Source organism: Saccopteryx bilineata, chromosome 5, assembly GCF_036850765.1.
Source record: "Saccopteryx bilineata isolate mSacBil1 chromosome 5, mSacBil1_pri_phased_curated, whole genome shotgun sequence".
Classification (NCBI taxonomy): Eukaryota; Metazoa; Chordata; class Mammalia; order Chiroptera; family Emballonuridae; genus Saccopteryx; species Saccopteryx bilineata.
This window is the reverse complement of record NC_089494.1, coordinates 18,499,615-18,520,951: the sequence shown is the minus strand read 5'-3', so window position 1 is coordinate 18,520,951 and position 21,337 is coordinate 18,499,615. Positions and strand designations below refer to the sequence as shown.

Sequence of the window (21,337 nt, the reverse complement as noted above, 5' to 3'; positions counted from 1 at the left end):
TTTATTTATTTATTTTTATTTTTTATTTTTTTGTATTTTTCTGAAGTTGGAAACGGGGAGGCAGTCAGACAGACTCCCGCATGAACCGGACCGGGATCCACCCGGCATGCCCACCAGGGGGCAATGCTCTGCCCATCTGGGACGTTGCTCTGCTGCAACCAGAGCCATTCTAGCACCTGGGGCAGAGGCCATAGAGCCATCCTCAGTGCCCGGGCCAACTTTGCTGCAATGGAGCCTTGGCTGCGGGAGGAGAAGAGAGAGACAGAGAGGAAGGAGAGGGGGAGGGGTGGAGAAGCAGATGGGCGGTTCTTCTATGTGCCCTGGCAGGGAATCGAACCCGGGACTCCTGCACGCCAGGCTGACACTCTACAACTGAGTCAACCGGCCAGGGCGTGATTAGATATTTATATATCTAACTATCACCTTGATTAGTCTTAGTAGCCATCTGTCTTGTCACCGTACATAGTTATTACAATATTATTAACTCTATTCCCAATGCTATACATTACATCCCTTGGCTTTTTTTATAACTGGCCGTTTGTCAGTTTTGCTCAGCTTTCCCAAGGCATTAGAAGTAACTTGTTTAGCTGGTGAATTGGGGGGAAGAAACCGAATTGCTCAGATCAGCTTATTCTGAGTTCTCTCTTTTAGCTCTCTATCTACAAATAAGACTTGTATTAGTGGAAAGGGGGGGAATTTTTCCCAGCTACCCCCCAAGATTTTTCTTTTGTGTGACCCTATCAGGCTGAGCCCTTCTCTATAGCCACTACAACACAGACTCCAACACTCTCCGGCGGATCAGATCATCAATTTTCAAGCCTTTGTCTTTCATTACTACCCATGTTACAGCACCATTAGGTTATTTTCCTTTTAAGATTTTATTTATTGATTTTAGAGAGAGGGAGAGAGAGAAAGGGGGGAGAAGCAGGAAGCATCAACTTGTCGTTGCTTCCCGTTGGTGCCTTGACCGGGCTTGAACCGGGAACCTCAGCATTCCAGGTTGGTGCTTTATCCACTGAGCCACCATGGTTTGGGCTACACTAGGGGTCCCCAAACTTTTTACACAGGGGGCCAGTTCACTGTCCCTCAGACCGTTGGAGGGCCAGACTATAAAAAAAACTATGAACAAATCCCTATGCACACTGCACATATCTTATTTTAAAGTAAAAAAAAAAAAAAAAAAAAAAAAAAAAAAACGGGAACAAATACAGTATTTAAAATAAAGAACAAGTAAATTTAAATCAACAAACTGACCAGTATTTCAATGGGAACTATGGGCCTGCTTTTGGCTAATGAGATGGTCAATGTCCGGTTCCATATTTGTCACTGCTAGCCGTAACAAGTGATATGACGTGCTTCAGGACCCGTGACACGTGCGTCCCGCGTCACCGCAAGTAGTACTGTATGTGAGCAATGCCGCACTTTGCGGTGCCACCACATACAGTACTCCAGGAGCACAGGGTGTGGATGCATCCTGTGCTCCTCTCACTGACCACCAATGAAAGAGGTGGCCCTTCTGGAAGTGCAGCGGGGGCCGGATAAATGGCCTCAGGGGGCCTCATGTGGCCCGCGGGCCGTAGTTTGGAGACCCCTGGGCTACACCATTAGTTTAGAGTCAATATATCCTCTTTGGCTTCATTTCTCTGAATTCTCTGTGACTCTGGAGCCAGACTGCCTTGGGTTGATACTGGCTCTGCCAATTACTAGGTGTGTGACCTAGGAAAGACATTTAACCTCTTGGTGCCTGAGTTTTCTTAGCCATAAAATGGAGGGAAAAAAGTACCTGCTCACAGAGTTATTCTGAAGATTGAGATAATGTGCATGAGGCTCTATGAAGCAGTGCCTGACCTAGGGTTAGCATGGTTTATGTGTTTGCTGTGATTGTGGTAGGCAGTTAGACAGACAGGGCAGAGCAAGGACTATAGGCCAGACACAGAAGGTCACCAGGGTAGAAAGCCCCAGGTGCCTGACAACAGCTAAAACTGGGAAGCCAAGGATCTCACCCCCAGGGTAACCTTTCCTCTGCAAGCATCTGGCTGGTCATGTGGTTTAGATCACTCTGATTTCTTATCTCTGGTCCTGTGATTTGGACCCTCCCCTGACCTTTCCTCCCCTGGCATGTTGCTAGTCATGCAGGGTAAAACCCCCTTAGCAGCGGAATGAACAAGGGGTCAGAGAATAGCCCTTAAGCATTAACCCCTAAGGATAACATCTAGGTTTCGCTTCAGGCCCCTAAGGATAACATCTAGGTTTCAGCTTCTTGCGCAGGGGAAAGCAGCAAAATCAGACAAGTGATGTCACAAATAACCTCAAGACCAGCTGCACTGACAAATAACCCCGTGCCTGGCACTGACCAATCAGTGGAGACCACGATCCTAAAAGGACACGCTTGGAGAGCTGATGAATGCTCTATCGGGACCTTCCCTAAGCTCTCTACCCTTAAAACACCTTAGGATGGAGGATCCAACACGCTCTCCCTCCCGTGAGCACGCCCTCGCCTTTCCCTTCTCTTCTTCCCCCACAGGCATGTATCTCCTAGACTCCAAGGGTCCCTATGAGGCTTGCAACCAGGGGAGCCATGGCAGCGGCAGCTTGTCGCGGGCTCACCCCCTGAACCTGTCTCCAAGGCCCCTCTCCCTTGACTGCCCAGGGAGCCGGAGCAGACCTGCCTGGGCTCTCCTGTTGCTGCTTCTATCCCAGGCCCTTCCCTGTTTCACTGTCCCCAGCTTTCATGGAATTACTCCTGTGCTGTGAAATTTTTCCAGCACAAAGTCAAGAACTCACATATTATTGCTGGCCCTAGGCAGACCCGAAGGGCCAGGTCCCCTGTTCAGTAATACGATTGTCACTGTATCACCATTATTGTTATGTGCTAGGACCACAAAGTGTAGCTCTACGTACATGACTCTGCCTGTTTGGGCATTTCGGACTCAGGGCCACAATGTCTAAAGTCATTCTAATAATCCAGGTCATTCCCATTCCTCTTAAGAATGTCACATGCTCCCTCTGCTGGACAATATGTCAGGCTTGGGCTGAATCTCAGAACCCACATGCAGTTCCTACTAGTTACTCTAAGGTCTGGGTATTTAGTGAAGTGGGTTGATGGCCCTTTAAGAGGTGGTAACTAGCACCCAGTTGCCATGGAGACAGCGGAATACAGACCATTTGCAGGCAGCAGGCAGCATGTCTTCTAAAGTTCAATCCAAAGGTGGGAAGCGGGCTGCTGGGGCCGGAGAGGGGAGGGCCCTCCTTCCCTCACAGTCTGCCCTGAGGTGGCCTTGGAGGCTTCTGCTCTCGGGACCACAGCCCACCCCGTCCTTCTCTGGGGGTCTTCTTTCTCCGGGGGTCTACCAGCTCAGCCTTTTTTCCACCCATAGACCCCCAAGCCAAGGACCAGCAGGCCTCAGCCCCAGAGAGTCTGCCACCCCCAGAGGCCAATGCTGAAGCCATTGACTTCCTCAGCTCCCTCAGTGAGCCTGGGCAGTGTGTGTGTGTGTGGGGGGGGGGGGGCATGGCCACATCTGTCCCAAACATGACTCTCCTGGGACTCAGAAAGGGCTAATATTCTTCAGGGGAAGCCCCCAGGGACATGGGGGTGGCTGGGGTGTGTCATCCCTGCTGGCTGCTGTAGAGGCCAGTGGAGGGGAGGCAGGGGCTGCCTGGGGAACATGGATGAAGAGGGAGGGCGTGGATGGGGACTGTGGGACGCCCGATGGCCAGGGGGGTCAGAGAGTTGAGGCCTATGAGCTAGGGCTTTATCTGTCCCCATGGGGTCCCTCACCTCCAGGGCAGGAGGAGCTGCAGATGCTGTTCTTCTCCGAGACCCTGGCCATGGTCTCGAGCACAGGGGAGCCCCAGGGAGAGCTGACCATCGAGGTGCAGAAAGGGAAACACGAAGATGATATGGGTGCCATGTCGTCCTGTCCACTCGTGCACGCCTTCAGCCGAGGCTTCATGGACAAAATGCTCTGCGGAAACTCTCTCCTGGGTAGAGCTCCTGCTGTCTACTGCCCGTCACCCCATCCTTCCTCCACCTCCCCTCCTCCATTCCCAGGACCTTACTGAGGACCAACCCTTAGATCTGACTTTAGGGCCAGAATGAGACACAGAGGGTGTGTGGGAGGTTCTGGTGACAGGAGGTCAATCACAGCCACCGACTCGAGCTTTTTTTCCTGTGACCACTCTATACCTGAGGCTTCCAGCCTGAGCCACCACCCGCCCCCCCTGCAATGGTGCCGCTTCCTGCCTTTCACCACAGGCTACCTTTCGTGGAACTTGGAGATCATGGAACAACATAGTCAGGAGTTCATCAAGGTACCTCCTGGGCCCCCCAACACTGACCCCAATCCAGGGTGAGAAAATAGAGGCCCGGGAGAAAGAGAGGGAGGAAGGGAGGGGTCTCAAGAGAGTATCACCCTAACTCTTTCACAGTTACCCTGCAATACCTACCACAAAAACTTGGAAAACAATCCATCCAGGGTACTGGGGCAGCTCAGGTTACTTCTGATGACCGTGTCCTAATACGTAAACTCTGGGTCCAGGCCTTCCCCGACCCCCTCCAGTCTGAGAGTCCAGCATCTTCTAGGGCCACGTGGGCTGACTCATGTGCCCAGAGTCTGGCCTTTCCCAAGGGCCTGTCACCACCTTGCCTCCAAACTCTCCTGCTCTGTGCCCCTCACAACCAGCCCCAGCCACCTAACTAACTTCTGGCACATGACCTGTTTACACACTGGAAATCACTTTTGCCTAAGAACCTTCCCATAGAAACCATTCCCATCTTTTAAACCCTGTATGTGAAGTGCATTTGGCTTTTAATTTTATACTGCACTATAATATGACTTCTGTTCGTGGGCTTTCCTACATATGGAAGGTTTTTCATCCAAATCTCCCCCTGGCCCTGGCCCATTGGCTCAGTGGTAGAGCATCGGCCCTGTGTATGGAAGTCCCAAGTTTGATTTCCAGTCAGGGCACACAGGATAAGTGACCATCTACTTCTCCACACACACCCCCACCCCCGCTATTCCCACAGCCATGGCTCATTCTAGCAAATTGGCCCCGGTCAATGATGATGGCACCATGGCTTCGCCTCAGGTGCTAAAATAGCTCGGTTGCCAAGGAACGGAGCATCGGCCCCAGATGGGCAGAGCATTGCCCCATAGGGGGCTTGCCAGGTGGATCCTGGTCGGGGCTCATGCGGGAGTCTGTGTCTCTGCCTCCTCCCTCTCACTTAATAAAAAAAAAAAAATCACCCCTGCCTGACCAGACGGTGGTACAGTGGATAGAGCGTCAGACTAGGATGCAGAGGACCCAGGTTCGAAACCCCAAGGTCGCCGGCTTGAGTACGGGCTCACCAGCTTGAGTGCAGGGTCACTGGTTTGAGCGTGGGATCACAGACATGACCCTATGGTCGCTGGCTTGAGCCCAAACGTCTTTGGCTTGAAGCCCAAGGTTGCTAGCTTGAGCGCAAGGTCACTGGCTTGAGCAAGGGGTCACTGACACCCCTGGTCAAGGCACATATGAGAAAGCAGTCAATGAGCAACTAAGGTGCTGCAACAAAGAATTGATGTTTCTCATTTCTCTCTCTTCCTGTCTGTCCCTATCTGCCCGCTTTTCTCTCTCTCTGTCACACACACACACACACACACACACACACACACACACACACACATCTCCCCTTAATTTTCTCATTTATAAAGAAGGACAAGGTCACCTCTGGGAGGTCCCATTCTTCTACAGTCCGGTGAGTCCCTGAGTCTCCCCTCTGTGCTCCGGCCCTCAGTTCCACATCCTCCCCATGGAACGGAAGACGAGTTTGCTGAAGCAGGAGGATCAGCTGGCCATGACCAGAAGTATCAAGGAGGGTGAGGTGAGGGGAGCCGTGTGGGAGCCGCACTCCACAGCCTCTTGAAACCAGGAACCGGGGCCAGATCGTGTCAGGCCAGGAGCCTGGAGTGGGGGCTCAGCGAGGACCACATGGCCAACCCCTGGCCTCCCCACTTTCCCTGTCCCTTTCTGGCTCCCTGTTCCCAACCCAGATTTGTCTTGAACAGGATGTGAGGACCGAAGTGACATTTTTCCCCTGGCACTCAACTGCGGGCTTCATCTCCGAGGCTGCCAACCTGCTGTTGCTGAGGGTGATGGCCTGGAGGAAGATGGTGCCCAGTAATGCCCGCTTCCTGGCCTTAGACACGGATGGCAAACTCTGCTATTCCACTTATGTGAGAGACCTCCATGGGCGAGGGGCTTGGCCTGGGGGCAAACTAGAAGGGGCAGGAGAAGGCTGAGGTGGGAGAAGAGATAACTGTGGCACGGAAGAGGGGTGGGATGGGGATAAAACCAGGGCGACGGGTTAGGGCTTCCAAAGGCAGGAGAAAGTAAGAGCACATCTGTCAGAGAGAGTCAAGTGTGGGGCAGGTGGAGTGAGCAAGAGGGACCAAAAGGTGAGCACTGGAGAGAAGCAATACTTTCTTGCACAAAAGTCAGTCCTGGAAAAATAAACAGTGTAGAAGGCTGGTTTTGGGGGGTGGGGGTTGTTTTTTTTTCTTTTTTTTTTTTTGAGAGAACGATAGAGAAACACAGACAGGGACAGACAGACAGGAAAGAAGAAAGAGAAGAAGCATCAACTCATAGTTGTGGCACCTTTGTTGTTCTTTGATTGCTTTCTCATATGTGCCTTGACCGGGGCTCCAGCCGAGCCAGTGACCCCTTGCTCAAGCCAGCAACCTTGGGTTTCAGCGAGCAACCTTGCTTTCAAGCCAGCTACCCTGTATCATAGACATGACCCCACCATCAAGCCAGCAACCCCACGCTCAAGCTGGTAACCTTGGGGTTTCAAACCTGGGTCTTCAGCATCCCAGGCTGACACTCTATCCACTGCACCACCACCTAGAGTAGGCAGTTAGAAGGCTGTTTTTTGTTTGTTTTTTTACAGAGACAGAGAGTCAGAGAGAGGGATAGATAGAGACAAACAGACAGGAATGCAGAGAGATGAGAAGCATCAATCATTAGTCTTTCATTGTGACACCTTAGTTGTTCATTGATTGCTTTTTCATATGTGCCTTGGCCTTGGGCCTTCAGCAGACTGAGTAACCCCTTGCTGGAGCCAGCGACCTTAGGTCCAAGCTGGTGAGCCCATGCTTACGCTGGCGACCTCGGGGTCTTAAACCTGGGTCCTCTGCATCCCAGTCTGATGCTCCATCCACTGCACCACCGTCTGGTCAGGCAGTAGAGGGCTGTTTTTAAAGACATTTTTTAACATCAGGAAATACAATATTTCCTAGTATACTTAAATATTTTCCCCTTTTATTTTGGCTATAATTTCATAGTTTACCTATCTAGAACTCCCTGCATTGTGTGATCTTAAAGCCGTGCCTCTGAACACATACTTTGGGGCTGATTTCATCAACTTCGTAAATGACATTCTAGTGTTTTTTATCACCACCAACAAATAGCAATGTGTTTGACACAATCAGGCACATGCTATTGTGTCATTTTCTTGGAAACACGTGTTTTACATTAGCACTTTTCTCCCCATGGCCACAGCCATAAAAGGGATTTTTTATTTTTTATTTTTATTAATTGATTTTAGAGATAGAAAAGAAGGGAGAAGATAGAGAAAGAGAGAGAGATAGAAACATCGATTCAATTTGTTGTTCCACTTATTCATGAATTCATTGGTTGATTCTTTTTTTTTACCTTTTTTTTTTTTACAGGGACAGAGAGAGAATCAGAGAGAGGAATAGATAGGGACAGACAGATAGGAACAGAGAGAGATAAGCATCAATCATCAGTTTTTTGTTGCGACACCTTAGTTGTTCATTGATTGAGTTCTCATATGTGCCTTGACTGCGGGCCTTCAGCAGACCGAGTAACCCCTTGCTCGAGCCAGCGACCTGGGGTCCAAGCTGGTGAACTTTGCTCAAGCCAGATGAGCCTGTGCTCAAGCTGGCAACCTCGGGGTCTCGAACCTGGGTCCTCCGCATCCCAGTCCGATACTCTATCCACTGCGCCACCGCCTGGTCAGGCCATTGGTTGATTCTTTAATTTGTTTTTTTTTTATTTTATTTATTCATTTTTAGAGAGGAGAGAGAGAGGGAGACAGAGAGAGAGAGGAGAGAGAGACAGAGAGAGAGAAGGGGGGAGGAGCTGGAAGCATCAACTCTCATATGTGCCTTGACCAGGCAAGCCCAGGGTTTCAAACCGGGGATCTCAGCATTTCCAGGTCGATGCTTTATCCACTGCGCCACCACAGGTCAGGCCATTGGTTGATTCTTTTTTTTTTTTTTACTTTTATTTATTTATTTATTTTAGGGGGGGGGGAGGAGCAGGAAGCATCAACTCCCATATGTGCCTTGACCAGGCAAGCCAGGGTTTTGAACCGGCAACCTCAGTGTTTCCAGGTTGACGCTTTATCAACCACAGGTCAGGCCCATTGGTTGATTCTTGATCGACCTGCAACAACCTTGCATATCGGGACGATGCTCTTACCAGCTGAGCTACCTGGCCAGGCCCACAACAGGGGTTTTAGTTCTAGTTCTAACAGGGCATCCTGCTTGCAGCTGCAAGTGTCTAAGGGGGCCCCAAATCTCTATCTAGTCCCCCCCAGAACCTCACTACCCTCTGCCCCCACACAGCACCCCTTCACCCCCCACCCCCCCAACACACACGCACACGTACGCACGCGCTCACACCTAATTTTTTTATTTTTTTTATTTATTTATTTTTACAGAGACAGAAAGTCAGAGTGAAGGATAGACAAGGACAGACAGACAGGAATGGAGAGATGAGAAGCATCAATCATTAGTTTTTTGTTGCGCATTGCAACACCTTAGTTGTTCATTGATTGCTTTCTCATATGTGCCTTGACCATGGGCCTTCAGCAGACCGGGTAACCCCTTGCTTGAGCCAGCGACCTTGGGTCCAAGCTGGTGAATCTTTGTTCGAACCAGGTGAGCCCACGCTCAAGCTGGTGACCTTGGGGTCTCGAACCTGGGTCTTCCGCATCCCAGTCCGATGCTCTATCCATTGGGCCACTGCCTGGTCAGGCGCGCTCACACCTAATTGGTTGATCCTCATCCTTGTGGCATAATCTGCCAACAAGAAGCAACTTGTTCACTGAGAGGGAAGGGGAGGGGAGGGGTTGGGGCAGGAGCAGGCTGGAACTGGCTATGATGGAACCCCCAATTTAACTTTGGGGGCACAACTCAAATCTTGTGGTGCCTGAGTGTCTGGACAGTCAAGAGTTGTTTGTCACTGATGAACAAGGAATGAAGCTGGAAGGTAGAGAAAAGGGCCTGGGAGAAATTTGGGAGGAGACCCTAGTGGCATCCACCTCACCTCCCTCCTTCCATGCTGGCTGCTGCCAGCAAGCCCTGGGCTTCCAGGTCATGCAGGTGGACCACCAGGAGTCAGAGGTGTTCATCGTGGAGCAGACTATACACTCGGATGAGTGCGTCCCCATGTCCTGCCAGTTCTACCTGCTGCCCGATGGGTGAGCTCCTGATGGCGGGGTCAGGGGGCAGTGTTGAGCACAGCCTGGGTGCTCAGCCGTGGAGGGCCACACGGAGAAGGAAGACTACTGACTGTTTCTGGAGACACCACCACAAAGAGTTGCTGTTGAGCTCTCAGTGCCCCTGCTTTAACCACATCATTCATTTTTTCTGCATTTATTCACTTATTCTCCTGATCCTGGGGGTGTCCGGCAAACCTCACCAAAGAACCCTCAATGGCTGAGGACGTTCACGCCAATGCCACAGGACCTAAGGCATAACTAACTCAGCTGTCACTGGGGTGTGGGGTGTAACATGAAAAGCACTAAGGTTTGAATAACTCAACACCTGATAAAATACTGGGAGGGGCATTCTGGCACAATGCCAAGCTGTCATCAGCAAAGTACAAATACCAAACCATGAGAAAATTGGGGAAGGGGAGAATTTGTTTCTTGAAATTTCCGAAGAGGTATTGACTTAATCACTTACTCAAAAAACAGTAATTAGAACATCCTTGGCTTTCCTTAATTCATTAACTTAGTGTGTTGTTTCTATTTTGCATGTCACATATCAGGAGTCTCATGATTTTTTGTTTTCTTACAACTCTAAAAGTCTCAGTCTAGCCTGGCATAGTCATGGAACCCCATGGAGCGTGCACCTCCAAGGGCAGGAACAGTGCCCAGTTTGCAAAGCAGGGGCCGTTATCTGGGGAATGAGAAATGCGCCTGGCCTGGGGACTCAAAGATAAGTGGGAGGGCAGCAGTAAAGGGAAGCGCCCAGATCGTCTGCCGCTCAAGGAAGTGGGCTGGTCTAGGAAGATGCACACCTCTCGTCTGTTGCACTGCAGGCACCTGGCCAAGAGAGTCCAGGTGGGCTCTCCTGGCTGCTGCGTCATCACCAAGATGCCCATCTTGAGGGAAGAGGGTGAGCGAAGCCTCAGCTGATGGGAGAGTGAGGGGTGGTGGTGGGAAAACCCGGGCTGTCCACAGCGCAGGGGCTGGACTGAGTGTGCTATGGGTTCTAACGGAGCGCTGCCTTCCATCCCCTGACCCCAAGGCAATTAGGGGAGGATCATTTTGCAGGGAACCACTTCCAGCAACTCTGTCCCTGTGGGCAGAACCCTGGAGTTTAACCTGAGCCTGCAATGTGGGTGTTCTTGGGCACTCCTGTGTATACGAGGAAGGTTCTAGGATACACAGCCTTCTTCCCTCTGCACCCAGATGAGATTGAGCCTCCTCCAGTACTTAAGAAGGAGCCCCTGGCGTGGGAGGATGACATGGAGCTCTACTCAAGGTTCCTGGAACGAAAGGTGAGGAGAGGCTGCAGCCAGCCGGGGGTCCCCATCTCCCCACCCTCCGCATAAATCCCATTACACATCTCTCTCCGTGCCTGGTTGCAATACACCCCCCAGGGCGCTGGGAAGCCCCGGCGTCCCTAAGTCTTCCTTGAAGCAAAGTAGGGAGAGGCTTCCCGGGATGCGGGGGGTCCCTGGTCCGGCTCAGGCTCGGTCCCCGCCAGGAGCAGCTGCGTCTCAGCCACGCCAGTTATCTGCAGCAGCACCCGGACGCTGAAGCGCTCGTCTCCGACTTCATGCTCTTCCTGCTGCTGCGCCAGCCGGCCGACGTGGTCACCTTCGCCGCCGAGTTCTTCGGTTCCTTCGCGGCGCGGCGCCGGCCCAGCCCCTCCCTGCGCTCCTCGGACCCGCCCAGCCCCTTCCGCTGGCAGGACACTGAGTGCAGCTAGGCCGGGAGTGAGGCTAGCCGGCCGGGGCCCCGCAGGCGGGTCCTGGGCAGGAAGCCGGGGCTCCCGGCTGGGCGCGGGCGGAAGAGGCCCGGGAGGCGTGGTTCCCGACTGCGGTTTGGATGGGAATACACGGGGCCCTCCCGCACGTGCGAACCGAAACCTTCCCTGGCCAGTGTGGCGTCTTGGCTAATAAAAGGAACCATTAACGTCGTTTATCGAGCGAGTTTCATCCTTTCTCTCTAAATGTTATTTTCATCATTATCCCCATTTTACAGATTAGAAAATAGAGGCACAGAAGGGTGAAGTAACTCGTAGAGTTAGCGGGTGGGAAGCAGGATTCAAACTTGGAGGTTAAATTCCAAAACCCATATTTAGTCACTAGGTTAGCAGGGGTGCAGGGGCAGGGCTTTTTGGCCCTAGAATCATTCTGGACACCACTTAGCCAAACTGTCCCCGCCCCAGGGGGAAAAAGCAGATGACGTCGGGGGGCGGGATGGAGAAGGGACCTGGACCACCAGTGGCCTTGCTCATCTCCTGCAGAGCCTCCCAAACACCCGCTGCCCGCTCTCACGCGGCACCTCCCTCCCCATTCTCACTAACAGACCACAGCCCACAAACTGCGTGTGCGGGCTCCCCATTCACCAGCTCCAGAAATGAAAGGATGGACAGGTGATCATCACCTCCCTTAGGTTCCTCGCTTACTGTCGAGCTACCCGGGGTTTGTTTCTGCTCAGTGCTGGCTGCCTCTCAGTAACAAACAGGAGGCCAGCTCCCCTAAGGCAGCTGGCAGGAGGAGCACCCTCCATCAGTTCACTCGTGGAACCTGCTGTTGTGAGAGGAGGGACTCGGAGAAGTTGGCATTCTAGCGGATAATATACCAGTATCTACAAGGCTGCTGGTGGGTGGGGAAGGGCTAGCCTATGACCCAGCTTCATGGAGAACTGTCACTTGAGCCTTGAAGAATTTTTATGTATATATTTTTTGAGTTTTAAAGAATTCTTAATAATATATTTTATTGTTTCCTTCCCCTATTTTGAAAGAAATACATGTTCATTCGAGAAAACCTAGAAAAGGGTGATAAGCTAAGAGGGGAAAGCGAATTCACCTCAATTCCTCCACCTAGAGGTGGCTGCGTTTAAGGTTTTGCCAAATAGTCTCTACTTTTTTTTTCTAGCATAAAGGTGGCTGGTGTTTGTTTAGCATTTACTGTCAAACACTTTTTTTTTTTTTTTTTTACAGAGACAGAGAGAGAGAGAGAGGGATAGACAGACAGGAACAGAGAGAGATGAGAAGCAATCATCAGTTTTTCGTTGTGACACCTTAGTTGTTTATTGATTGTTTTCTCATATGTGCCTTGACCGCTGGCCTTCAGCAGACCGAGTAACCCCTTGCTCGAGCCAGCGACCTTGGGTCCAAGCTGGTGAGTTTGCTCAAACCAGATGAGCCTGTACTCAAGCTGGCAACCTCGGGGTCTCGAACCTGGGTTCTCCGCATCCCAGTCCGACGCTCTATCCACTGCGCCACCGCCTGGTCAGGCTCAAACACTTTTTAAATAAAGACTTTATATATCTATTTTACAGAGAGAATAGAGAGAATGGGGGAAGAATAAGAAGTATCAACTCATAGTTGCTTCACTTTAGTAGTTCATTGATTGTTTGTCATATGTGTCTTGACCCACAAGACCAGGGTTAAACTAGACCTCAGTGTTCCAGATTGGTGTTCTGTCCACTGTACCACCACAGGTCAGGTTCTGTTGAACACTTCTATATAGAATGTTTACTCTCTTCTTTACAGCTCCAAGGGATTTCATTTTACCAAAAAAAAAAAAGAAATTTTACAGTAGTTGATATTCAGTTACTGGTAATATTTAATTGCATCCTTGAAAAGTTTCAAGCATTAGGTAACATACAGATAAAGCTAGAATTTCCCTAGTTCCCACCCCAATCTCCCATGTTTTGTAACTTTTTCATGTGCTCTAATGGTCTCTTTCGCTTAACAGTATATTTTGAAAATATTTCCCTGTCACTACCCAGCATTTTGGGGAGCCTTTTAATTTTTATTGTTTTTGCTATTATACACAGTGCTGCATTGAACGTCCTTGTAGTTAAATATGTCAATAATTATTTTCTCAAGGATACATTCTGAGAAGTGTAATTGTTGCATAGATATCAAGGCTTTTATTTGTTTGTTTTAATATATTGCTAAATTCTACATGTATAACTTTTGTTTTTTTTTATTTTTTTATTTTTTTATTCAGTGAAAGGAGGAGAGGCAGAGAGATAAACTCCCATATACACCCTGACCAGGACCCACCCAGCAACCCACTGGGGGGCAATGCTCTGCCCATCTGGGGTGTGCTCCATTGCTCAGCAAACCAGTTCTTCTTAGCACCTCAGGCGGAGGCCTTGGAGCCATTCTCAGTTCCTGAGGCCTCACTCTCATCAAGCCATGGCTGCAGGGGGGAAGAGAGAGAGAAAGAGAGACATAAAAAGAGAGACCACCACCGTCAAGATACTGAACAGTTGCAACACTACAGTTACACTTTTATAATCACACTCACCTCCCCCTCTAACCCTCATCTCACCCATCTCCACCTGCTGGCAACCACTAATCTGACCTTCATTTCCAAAATGTTGTCATTGCAAAAATGTTATAAACATGGAAGAATGGGATATATAACCTTCTGAAATTGACTTATTTCACTCAGCATGATTTTCTAGCAATTCATCCAAGTTCACTGTATGAGTCAATAGTTTCTGTTCCTTTCTTTTCTTTTCTTTTCTTTTTTTCTTTTTTTTTTTACAGAGACAGAGAGAGAGGGATAGACAAGGACAGACAGACTGGAACGGAGAGATGAGAAGCATCAATCATTAGTTTTTCGTTGTGCGTTGCAACACCTTAGTTGTTCATTGATTGCTTTCTCATATGTGCCTTGACCATGGGCCTTCAGCAGACCGAGTAACCCCTTGTTTGAGCCAGTGACCTTGGGCTCAAGCTGGTGAGCTTTTGCTCAAACCAGATGAGCCGGCGCTCAAGCTGGTGACCTCGAGGTCTCGAACCTGGGTTTTCCGCATCCCAGTCCAACGCTCTATCCACTGCGCCACCGCCCAGTCAGGCTGTTCCTTTTATTTAAATTTTTTTAAATTTTTATTTACTGATTGATTTTAGAGAGAAAAAGGGGAGGGAGAAAGAGAGAGAAACATCAATTTGTTGTCCCACTTGTTTATGCTGAAAATCGGGAGGCAGTCAGACAGACTCCCGCATGCGCCCGACTGAGATCCACCAGGCATGCCCACCAGGGGGCGATGCTCTGCCCATCTGGGGCATCGCTCTGTTGCATCCAGAGCCATTCTAGCACCTGAGGCAGAGGCCACAGAGCCATCCTCAGCGCCCGGGCCAACTTTGCTCCAATGGAGCCTTGGCTGCGGGAGGGGAAGAGAGAGACAGAGAGGAAGGAGAGGGGGAGGGGTGGAGAAGCAGATGGGCGCTACTCCTGTGTGCCCTGGCCAGGAATCGAACCCAAGACTCTTGCACACCAGGCCGACGCTCTACCACTGAACCAACCGGCCAGGGCTAGTTGAGTTTTTGCATAAGCTCTGACCAGGCATCAAGACCGCACCCTTGGTATAGCAGGACAATGCTATAATCTACTGAGCTAGTCGGTCAGGGCTAGTTTTTGTTAATTTTATTGCTGAATAATTATCTGAGGTTTGTACTGTAGTTAGTCTAACAATTCTTCTGTTCAAGAACAATAGGGATTGTTTCTAGTATTGGCTATTATGAATACAACTGCTATAAATATTCATATACAGGTTTGTTTGGTTCTTTTTGTTTGTTTGTTTTTAAAGAGTTATCTTCATTTTATTTTTTTTTTAGATTTTATTTATTCATTTTTATAGAGAGAGGAGACAAAGACAGAGAGAGAGAAAGGGGGAGGAGCGGAAAGCATCAACTCCCATATGCGCCTTGATCAGGCAAGCCTGGTTTTTTTTTTTGTTTTTTTTTTGTATTTTTTTGAAGCTGGAAACGGGGAGAAACAGTCAGACAGACTCCCGCATGCGCCCGACCGGGATCCACCCGGCACACCCACCAGGGGCGACGCTCTGCCCACCAGGGGACGATGCTCTGCCCCTCCGGGGTGCCCCTCTGCCATGACCAGAGCCACTCTAGCGCCTGGGGCAGAGGCCAAGGAGCCATCCCCAGCGCCCGGGCCATCGTTGCTCCAATGGAGCCTTGGCTGCGGGAGGGGAAGAGAGAGACAGAGAGGAAGGAGGCGGGGGTGGAGAAGCAAATGGGCGCTTCTCCTATGTGCCCTGGCAAGGAATCGAATCCGGGTCCCCTGCACGCCAGGCCGACGCTCTACCGCTGAGCCACCGGCCAGGGCCAAGCCTGGGGTTTTGAACTGGCGACCTCAGCATTCCAGGTCGACACTTTACCCATTGCGCCACCAGAAGTCAGGCCATATACAGGTTTTTATGTGAACAGAAGTTTTCATTTCTCTGGGGTAAAGGCTCGGGAGTATATTTATGGTATGGATATACCATCGTTTGGCTAACAGGGTTTTTTGTTTTGTTTTGTTTTGTTTTTTTAACAGAGACAGAGAGAGAGTCAGAGAGAGGGATAGACAAGGACAGACAGACAGGAACAGAGAGATGAGAAGCATCAATCATTAGTTTTTCATTGCGCATTGAGACATCTTAGTTGTTCATTGATTGCTTTCTCATATGTGCCTTGACCATGGGCCTTCAGCAGACCAAGTAACCCCTTGTTCGAGCCAGCAACCTTGGGTCCAAGTTGGTGAGCTTTTGCTCAAACCAGATGAGCCCACGTTCAAGCTGGCAACCTCAGGGTCTCGAATCTGGGTCCTCGGCATCCCAGTCCGACGCTCTATCCACTGTGCCACCACCGGTCAGGCTAACAGGGTTTTTTTTCACAGAGCAAAAGTTTTTCATTTTGATGGAAGTCCAATTTCTCGGGTTTTCCCTGTATGGGTCATGGTTTTGATGTCAACTCTATAACAAGTCATCATTTAGTCATAGATCCTAAAGATTTTCTCCTCCTTTTTTTTCTAAAAGTTTTATAGTTTTATATTTACATTTAGGTTTCTGATCCATTTTATGGGAATTGGGCTTCATGAACTTTCACCCCACGCATGGCAGGTTCCTTACGCAGCAACAGCCCCAGGTCCCAGGGGACCGCTGTGCAGATTTCTGGAGCTCTAGCTCTCATTGCTGCCTGCTTTCTGATCCTCTGCCCAGATCCTCTGCTCTTAACCACTTCTCCATCATGGTTAAGTTAGAGGTTGTGTCAGGTATTGATCAGTCATTAATCAATTACATTTCCTGAGTTCCTAGCTATGGGTAAGGCCCCTTTGAAGACACCAAATCACCTCTCAATGAGAGAGACGCTTCAGCATCAGTGGATAATAGAGAACTTGTACAGCATATTCAGACTCGGGTTTCTGAAAATTTTCGGTCTGAAGAACGATCAGACTCAGATGTGAATAATGACAAGAGTACAGGTTCAGTGAACAGTGATGTTCTTAGCGCCAGTCATAGCAGTGACACTTTGTGCAATGCAGATAATGCTCAGATCCCTTGGGCTAATGGACGTGACTCGGAGCATCATGAGTAGTAGAATAACTAAAGCATTAAATGGAGGGGAAAGGAGACGTGGGAGACAGCAGACGAAGACTCTGGGTCGGACGGGGAATGTGAGGAGAGTGACACGAGCAGGGAGGAAATGCAGTACATATACTTCAAAGCAGAACTGTATGCTGCAGCTGAAGATTCCAGGAAGGAGATAAATGATTAATGGTGCATGCCGATAAAAGAATTGGGGGCCTGACCAGGCGGTGGCGCAGTGGATAGAGCATTGGACTGGGATGTGGAAGACCCAGGTTTGAGACCCCGAGGTCGCCAGCTTGAGCGTGGGCTCATCTGGTTTGAGCAAAAACTCACCAGCTTGAGCCCAAGTCACTGGCTCAAGTGAGGGGTTACTCAGTCTGCTGAAAGCCCACGGTCAAGGCACATATGAGAAAGCAATCAATGAATAACTAAGATGTCGCAACGCGCAACGAAAAACTAATGATTGATGCTTCTCATCTCTCTGTTCCTGTCTGTCTGTCCCTGTCTATCTCTCTCTCTGTCTCTAAAAAAAAAGAAAGAAAGAAAGAAAGAAAGAAAGAAAGAAAGAAAGAAAGAAAGAAAGAAAGAAAGAATTGGAGTGGCCCTAGCTAGATAGCTCAGTTGGTTAGAGCACTGTCCTAAAGCACAGAGGTTGCTGGTTCAATCCCCCATCAGGGCACATACAGAAGCAGCTCGATGCTCTTGTCTCTCTGTCCCTGCCTCTCTATCTAAAAAAAATAAAAAAATAAAAAAAAAGAATTAAGGTAAACACAATACGGTATACAAAGGTGTGTTATAGAATTGGGCACCTAAAACCTGTATAATTATGTTAACCAGTGTTACCCCAATAAATTTAATTTAAAAGCATAGTTACTCTGACCATTTCCAAACAGCACTTAGAGCCCTTTGTTGAAGTTTTGAGCTCTCACGTCAGGGTCTTTTGAGTGTATGCCAGCAATCAAGAGATTGAGAGCATCTGTCTGAATGGGGCACTTTCATCATTTTCAGATGACAATAAGATTACAATTAAACTGGGGAAAGCACTTAAAAAAGGAGAATCCAGAGTTAAAGTGTACCAGCTTCTATTCAGTGAACAAAAGCCATGCAAGTTTCTGCCAGATGCTGGGTTTGCTAAAGAGGACTCAATTCCTCACCTCAGGGAGCAATGTGGTTTAGAGCTCAGTGTTGACAGATTTTGTCTAAGTAAAAACACAGGGGCCCTGGCCGGTTGCTCAGTTGGTTAGAGCATCAACCCAATATGCCAAGGTTGTGGGTTTAAAACCTGGTCAGGGCACATACAAAACTCAACCAATGAATGCATAAATGGGTGGAACAACAATTTTTTTTAATTTACTTACTGATTTTAGTGAGAGGAGAATGGAGAGAGAGAGAGAGAGAAACATCAATCTGTTCCTGTATGTGCCCTAACAGAGAATTGAACCTGCAACCTCTGTGCTTTGGGACAATGCTCTAACCAACTGAGCTATCCAGCCAGGGTAGAAAACAAATGGCTCAATCTCTCTCTCCCTCTCTCCCCCTCTTCCCTCCCCTTTCTCCTCTCTCTCTCCTTTCTTCTCTCTTTGAAATAAATAAAACAATTTTAAAAATGGAAGAATCCTGGCACTGTCTTGTTGGATTGCCATGGGGTTTTTTGTTGTTGTTGTTGTTTTTTCTGAAGTTGGAAACGGGGAGGCAGTCAGACAGACTCCTGCATGCGCCCGACCAGGATCCACCCGGCATGCCCACCAGGGGGCGATGCTCTGCCCATCTGGGGCATTGCTCTGTTGCAACCAGAGCCACTCTAGCGCCTGGGGCAGAGGCCAAGGAGCCATCCTCAGCGCCCGGGCCAACTTTGCTCCAATGGAGCCTCGGCTGCGGGAGGGGAAGAGAGAGACAGAGAGGAAGGAGAGGGGGAGAGGTGGAGAAGCAGATGGACGCTTCTCCTGTGTGCCCTGGCTGGGAATTGAACCCGGGATTCCTGCAAGCCAGATCGATGCTCTACCACTGAGCCGACTGGCCAGGGCCAGATTGCCATGTTTATGAAGAAGATAGTACTATTTCCAGCAACCGAGCGGTTTTCCCTGAAGTTCCTGATGGGGTGGAGACGATGCAATCCGCGTCACAGCTTGCGGTCTGGTCAGGACGGAGGGGCCTTCAGAGGTTGTGTTGGAAAGCGAGAAGGTTGATGAATTGCGAGAGAGGCTTTGTGAAATCAGTGGAATTCCTTTGGAAGATACTGAATTTTCCAAGGGTAGAGGGAGTTTTCCCTGAGATATTTCTGTGCTTGATATTCATCAGGATTTGGACTGGAATCCTAAAGTTTCTACCCTGAATGTCTGGCCTCTTTAGCTCTGTGATGATGGAGCAGTCATATTTTTTAAGGATAAAAGAGAAGAATTAATGGAGTTGACAGATGAGAAAAGAAATGAACTGATGAAAAAAGAAGGCAGGCCTGACCAGGTGGTGGTGCAGTGGGTAGAGCATTGGCCTAGGATGCTGAGGACCCAAGTTCAAAACCCCAAGGTCACTGGCTTGAGCTCGGGCTCACCAGCTTAAGCGTGGGGGGGGGGACGCTGGTTTGAGCAGGGGATCATAGACATGACCCCATGGTCGCTGGCTTGAGCCCAAAGGTCGCTGGCTTGAAACCCAAAGTCGCTGGCTTGAGCAAGGGGTCACCAGCTCAGCTAGAGCCCCCCAGTCAAGACATATATGAGAAAGCAATCAATGAACAACTAAGGTGCTGAAATGAAGAATTGATGCTTCACATCTCTTTCCCTTCCTATCTACCTGTCTCTCTCTCTCTCTTTTTCTCTCTCTCTCACTAAAAAAAAAAAAAAAAAAAAAAAATGAAGGCAGTTGACTCCAGAAGATATCTGTATGGATCACCAAATAAAGATCTGACTCAAGACTGACTCTGCTAGTGTAGTATTTTCCCTGGGGGTGGTGGGGGGTGGTGGTGGTTTTATTTAGACTGTTCACTGGGTCCTGGCCGGTTGGCTCAGCGGTACAGCGTCAGCCTGGTGTGCGGGGGACCCGGGTTCGATTCCCGGCCAGGGCACATAGGAGACGCGCCCATTTGCTTCTCCACTCTCCCCCCCCTCCTTCCTCTCTGTCTCTCTCTTCCCCTCCCGCAGCCGAGGCTCCATTGGAGCAAAGATGGCCCGAGCGCTAGGGATGGCTCCTTGGCCGCTGCCCCAGGCGCTAGAGTGGCTCTGGTCGGGCAGAGCGACGCCCAGGAGGGGCAGAGCATCGCCCCCTGGTGGGCAGAGCATCGCCCCCTGGTGGGCAGAGCGTCGCCCCTGGTGGGCGTGCCGGGTGGATCCCGGTCGGGCGCATGCGGGAGTCTGTCTGACTGTCTCTCCCCGTTTCCAGCTTCAGAAAAATACAAAAATACAAAAAAAAAAAAAAAAAAAAAAGACTGTTCACTGGTGCTATGCAGTGCCATTATGGCTGGACAGGGCTGAGGGAAACCCCGTGACACCAGCACTGACCGGACTTCCTTTCATCGATCAGAAGCTCAGTGCCCAGGGGGCCACTGTTCTGTTTTGAAATTATGTGCACTATAATCAAATGTACTGTAAAGTGAAACAGGATATGCAAAACATTAAAAACAAAAAGTAAAACCTGCTACTGAAAAAGGGGAAAGGAGATTATTGAGTAAACGTCTTTTTTGCTGACAAATGTGCCATAACCACTAGTAAAACTAGCCTCAAACAGGATGCTGACAGCTTAGTAATAAAAGCTTTGCAGTGGCCATGAAAAATAAAAGTAAGGCCCCATAAAAGACACAAAGAAGAAGGGACTTGTTTTAGTCATGGTTCTTCAAAGAAACAGAACATACATACATACATACATACATATATACATACATAGGGAATTGGCTCACGCGAGTATGGAGGCTGAGATACCCCGAGATCCATGTAAACTGGAGACCCAGGAAAGCCAGTGGCATATATCATTCCAGCCTGAGTCTGAAGGCCTGAGAAGTAGGAGAGGTAAGTTCCACGATGTGTGTTCCAGTTGAAGTTAAGTCTGAAGGCACAAGAAGTCCAGTATCCCAGTTCAAAGACAGTCTGGCAGAGAGAAGAGTTCTCCCTCCTCAGCCTTTTGTCATAGTCAGGCCTTCAGTTGGCTGCGTAAGGCTCAGCCGTGACAGGGAGGGCAGTCTGCTTTGCCGTCTACCAAGTCAAATGTTGGTCTCCTACGAACACTCTACAACACGCCTGCAATGGTGGACTGAATACCCAGTCACCTCAGGGCTAGTCAGGCTGACACATAAAATTAACCGTCATGGCCCTGGCCAGGCAGCTCAGCTGGTTGGAATGCTGTCCCAATATGGCAAGTTTGATGTCTGGTCAGGGCACATACAAGAATCAACAGTGAGTGCATGGATGGGTGGAACAACAAATTGGCCTTCCTTCCTTCCTTCCTTCCTTCCTTCCTTCCTTCCTTCCTTCCTTCCTTCCTTCCTTCCTTCCT

At 49.5% G+C, this 21,337-nt stretch overlaps 1 protein-coding gene and 1 pseudogene across 2 annotated transcripts; both read left to right on the top strand.

Moving 5' to 3' along the window:
- The first annotated feature begins 3,173 nt into the window (after positions 1 to 3,173).
- Positions 3,174 to 11,435, top strand: CATIP (ciliogenesis associated TTC17 interacting protein). Of its 2 annotated transcripts, none has more exons than XM_066280268.1 (10): positions 3,174 to 3,208; positions 3,378 to 3,470; positions 3,788 to 3,988; positions 4,259 to 4,314; positions 5,780 to 5,866; positions 6,051 to 6,218; positions 9,366 to 9,490; positions 10,336 to 10,412; positions 10,709 to 10,797; positions 11,007 to 11,435. In XM_066280268.1, exons 1-10 carry the CDS (start codon positions 3,184 to 3,186, stop codon positions 11,229 to 11,231), a joined length of 1,146 nt encoding a protein of 381 aa, XP_066136365.1. In that variant the 5' UTR covers positions 3,174 to 3,183; the 3' UTR covers positions 11,232 to 11,435. The 2 variants fall into 2 exon arrangements, with proteins under 2 accessions (XP_066136365.1, XP_066136364.1); XM_066280267.1 differs by having other exon boundaries at positions 6,036 to 6,218.
- Positions 11,436 to 16,517: 5,082 nt separating this feature from the next.
- On the top strand, positions 16,518 to 19,414 carry LOC136306431 (ubiquitin carboxyl-terminal hydrolase 47-like; annotated as a pseudogene).
- Positions 19,415 to 21,337: the final 1,923 nt, after the last annotated feature.

Coding starts and splice junctions, on each gene's coding strand:
- CATIP (XM_066280267.1), top strand. CDS start 3,184: ATGTCTTCTAAAGTTCAATCCAAAG. Junction 3,209..3,377: donor TTCTAAAGTTCAATCCAAAG/GTGGGAAGCGGG, acceptor TTCCACCCATAG/ACCCCCAAGCCAAGGACCAG. Junction 10,798..11,006: donor CAAGGTTCCTGGAACGAAAG/GTGAGGAGAGGC, acceptor GGTCCCCGCCAG/GAGCAGCTGCGTCTCAGCCA.